Source organism: Centropristis striata, chromosome 8 (genome assembly GCF_030273125.1).
Source record: "Centropristis striata isolate RG_2023a ecotype Rhode Island chromosome 8, C.striata_1.0, whole genome shotgun sequence".
Lineage (NCBI taxonomy): Eukaryota > Metazoa > Chordata > Actinopteri > Perciformes > Serranidae > Centropristis > Centropristis striata.
The window spans coordinates 12885542-12890031 of record NC_081524.1 but is presented as its reverse complement, the minus strand read 5'-3'; the positions used below and the strand labels follow the sequence as shown (position 1 = coordinate 12890031).

Sequence of the window (4490 nt, the reverse complement as noted above, 5' to 3'; positions counted from 1 at the left end):
GGCGACTGCAACCTGTTACCTTTGTCGGGGATGTAACCGTCCCGCCCAGCCTCTCCAGAGCGAGCGCTGTGATTGGACCAGCGAGATGAAGTAGGCGGGATTATAGATATCGGCTACGTTTGCTATTGGTAAATTCTCTACGTCAGTCATTTATGGTGCTGGACCACTTTGGGACCCTTTCGCTGTAAAACGAATGCCCTGTATTTTTACTTTAGGTGAAATAAACCAAGAAAACTACCAGCATGAACCCGATAAACAAACACGTTTTAAGTTTAATGATGGACGAAGGTAGATACAGACTGGTACCTTTCTACAATGTACCAGTAGATGGCGCAACTATCTATCAGCAGGTGGTTAGGCAGCATCCTCCAGGGCCCCTGACAGAAAGCTCCAGCTCTCTGCTGCAAGTGCATGAACTCCAACAAAACTGCAGTTGAAAGAGTACTTGAAATGTCATACTGTGACTTAATAGATATTTTGTTTGAGTAAGTGGTTTATGGGTTGTTCTGATGCTTCATAGCTTGTGTATATTATGCAATCCTATTTATGCTTTGTCTTAGTCATTTATTTCATGATTTTATAATTGAATTTCAGTTTAATTCTGATTTAATTTCTTCTTTGAGTGCGATGTGTACTACAGGAAGACATGTAAATACTTCACTGAGCCTTTAGCAGCTTTAAACAATATGAATAAAGAGATCTTTGAATACAGGCCTGTGTTATATTACACTATTTCAGGAATCACACCCTGTAACACTGATGCTGCATTTAGGTCAAAGGGGAAAGATGGAGAGAAGAGTTTTCAGTTTAAAAATATTTTTCACATCAGCTCTCAGGTTGTAAATAGTATTTAGGAATGTGAGATTTGAGGCTCGGGCTTAAAATTGCTATGATTTCTTGAATTTCAGTTAAACGATATGGAAATACTTGACTTGGTACTAAATATGAAGAATCAACTACATGGTATCTATTGTCTGATGTGTCAGGACTCAACAAAACTTGCTCATATCATTCTTTTAAAAAAAACAATTTTTTTACAGCAAGTCTGAATAAATCCACTTAATTTATTAAGTGCACACAGATACATGTTGGTTGTAAGAAGCAACAAGTGATAGAAAACTCTACTCAGGACAGAGAAAATACTCCTGTGCTCTAAACATTAACACTGTCATTTGTGGCATTCCAGAAGAAAAACTGCCTCAGTGATGCATAAGTTTGACATTTTCTCCATCTGCTTTGTATGATACTCTTGAATGACAACAAGAAGAAAACACTTTGCTCATTCTTGAAAGAAAGACAAAACTTTATTCATTATGTAAACATTCAGTTTATTCACATATCCCATCAGTAAAGTCTGTTACTGTAAATGAGTCGATTCAGTGATTTCATGCACAGATTCACTTCATACACAAATCAAATTGATTAACTTGAATCTCGGCTATGCAAAAGAAAATGATAAGTGATCTTCTTATTGATGATGATCATAATTATAAAGTAACTTCCACATTTACAAAACAACAAAAAATCACAATCACAATGCACCACCCATAATGTTTGATTGACAGGTGATCTCAACAATCAGCTCTTGGCAACAAACATGTAAACAAAATAAGATTATTACACCACAGACTTTAACACACTTTCCCTGAAATTACTTCTGTTTATTTGAGTTTACAGAACTCAGCAGTGTCTCCATAGAAAGGAGAGTCAAGCAAAAGTCCAGCATGGAGAGGCTGAGTGAATGTGGTCTGGACTCTGTGGAGGAGAGTCATGGTGTCAGAGATGCTGTAGAAGGACAGATTACCTGCTCTATGATCCAGGTACACTCCTACTCTGGAGGACACAGGACCTGGGACAGGGGTATGGACATTGTTGTACAGAAATTTATAACAGCTTTTGTGACATCTTATTGCCCAAGACTTGTCATTCCATCCAAATCTACATTTATTCACATGCCCTGTTCTGCTGATATTCTGATCTGTGACTGCTACATAAACTACGTCACCGCTCCACTCCACCTCCCAGTAAAAGCGTCCAGTCAGACGCTCTCTACTCAGGACCTGAAACTCTTTAGTGAATCTGTCTGGGTGACTTGAATAACCCTGCTGTTGTCCCATTAATGTAGCTTTTCTGTTGCCCTCAGATAATAACAGCCGTCTGTGTGCTGTGTTCGGATCCAGTGTGATCTCACGTGAAGATTTTAAGAAGTCAGCTCGGGTCTTGGGATCTGGTTCTGACAGTAAACAATCGACTTCAGTCACTGAGATGTTTGTCCATTCCTCCCTCAGAACGTCCTGTAGTTTATCCCTGACTTCTGACACAGCCGCTGTCACATCCTCAAAGTAGCGCAGAGGGCGGATATTGATGCTGGACGAGTCTGTAGACTCACTGAGTCCTGACAGTGAGGGGTAGTTGTGTAGAAACTGGTTGTGATCCTCTGTGTGTGAGAGTTTCTTCAGCTCAGCATCTTTGCTCTTCAGCTCAGTGATCTCCTGCTCCAGCTTCTCCTGGAGCTCTTTGACTCGACTCACTTCACTTTTCTGCTGGGATCTGACCTGCTGCTTCACATCAGAGCTTCTCTTCTCCATGAGACGGATCAGCTCAGTGAAGATCTTCTCACTGTCGTCCACTGCTTTATCAGCAGAGCGATTGATCGCCTCCACCTCCTGTTGAAGCAGCTTCACATTTTTCTCTCTGTCCTGGATTCTCTGCTGGAGGTTTTGTCGACTCTCCTCCAGCTCTTTCTGCTTCTCGGTCCATTCTGCTACAGCAGAGACTGTGTCGTGGCCTTTATGTTCCTCCACAGGGCAGAAATAACAGATTAGCTGCTGATCAGTACGGCAGAACATCTTCATCACCTCATTATGACGAGAGCAGATGTTCTCTTCAAAGTTCTTGGACGGCTCCACCAGCATGTGTTTCTTTAACGGAGCTGCATCATAATGAGGCTGTAAGTGTTTCTCACAGAAAGAGGCCAGACAGGTGAGACAGGACTTGAGGGCCTTCACTTTTCTCCCAGTGCAGAAATCACAGGCCACATCTTCAGGTCCAGCAGAGCAGTGATCAGCAGGAGCAGCATGGAGTCCAGTCTTCTTCAGTTTCTCCACTAAAGCTGCTAACATGGTGTTTTTCACCAGGACAGGCCTCGGATTGAAAGTCTGCCTACACTGAGGGCAGCTGGCTTTCTGCTCACCTTTTTCATCCCAGAAGCCTTTAATACAGTTCATGCAGTAGCTGTGTCCACAGGGAATAGTCACTGGATCCTTCAGTAGATCCAGACAGATGGAACAAGAGAGTTCCTCCCGATCCAGCTGAACTCCTTTCTCTGCCATTTTTAACACTCAGTGGCAATGACTGCGTAGGTTTCACTTTCACAGAAATGAAACCAGTTGGAGCTCTGATCTTAACAACATGTGTTTCTGCAGTGAATGTGGCCCGGCTTCAGCACATCTTGGTTACACCCCTTCTGCAAACTGTAGATCTAAAGGGGAGGGAACAAGGAAATATGTGGACAGAGTGGAGCTTGCAGTGTTAGAGAGCAGGAAGAAGAGGGAGGGGTTATCAAGCTTTATCCATTCCAGGACGAGGAGCGGTTTGAGAAAGATACTCTCTGTTAAACACTCAATAAACCTCATTTGTCATTAAAAAACATAAATCTTTTATAAGATAAACTCTTATTTAAATCAAAGGGTCTTGAGACAGCTCCCCAGTCTTCAGAGTTGTACTGTTATTCAGTTTAATCATGTATTTTTTTAAAAAGACATACATTCTAATATTTTGCAGATACATTAATCACTGCTGCAGCATGTATGTATTAGTGAATATGAAAAAAGTTTTTTTCTTATTACAATTACATTTTAATATTATGAATGAAAGTAAACATTGACTCAGCTACACCTGCTCATTTAAAGTGAACCAGTGAAATTGAAGGTTCGTCCCAGCATCATGTAAAGTGCAGAATCATTGTTATTGCTGCGTGTCTTGGCCAGGACACACTGAGGAAAAATATATATGATCTCAGCTCGTTTTAAAAGGACTCACATTAACATTCATTTATGTGAAAAGATTGTTATATTACAAATCACAAAATGAAGTATGTTAAGTATATAAACAATTAAGCAAAGTATTCAGTAATACAGAAAATGCAGTTTTTCATTCATTCACAGCACATCTCCCCAAATTGCAGAACAGACAGTAAATATGATTTCAACCTGAGTGGAGTGGAATGCACAGAGGGGAAAACCTATAAAGAGACATTTTTCATATTTTGCAATACAGTACATTTCACTTGTTAATTATGCTTATTGCCAGGCATCTATTGGCATCGGTCCAACTCAGTGGTGGAGTGTAACTAAGTACATTTACTCAACTACTGTAGTTAAGTACAGTTTAATGGTACTTGTGCTTTACTTGAGTATTTCCATTTTATGTAACTTCCACTATAGTCCACTATATTTTGGAGTCAAATATTACATTTTTGTGTTTTTTTT

General features: G+C 40.3%; 1 protein-coding gene across 1 annotated transcript; it reads right to left on the bottom strand.

Annotated features, from left to right (window-relative positions):
- Positions 1-1082: 1082 nt before the first annotated feature.
- LOC131976369 (tripartite motif-containing protein 16-like) lies at positions 1083-3474 on the bottom strand. Its single transcript, XM_059339382.1, has one exon. It carries the CDS (start codon positions 3330-3332, stop codon positions 1662-1664), a length of 1671 nt encoding a protein of 556 aa, XP_059195365.1. The 5' UTR covers positions 3333-3474; the 3' UTR covers positions 1083-1661.
- Between the last annotated feature and the right edge of the window lie 1016 nt (positions 3475-4490).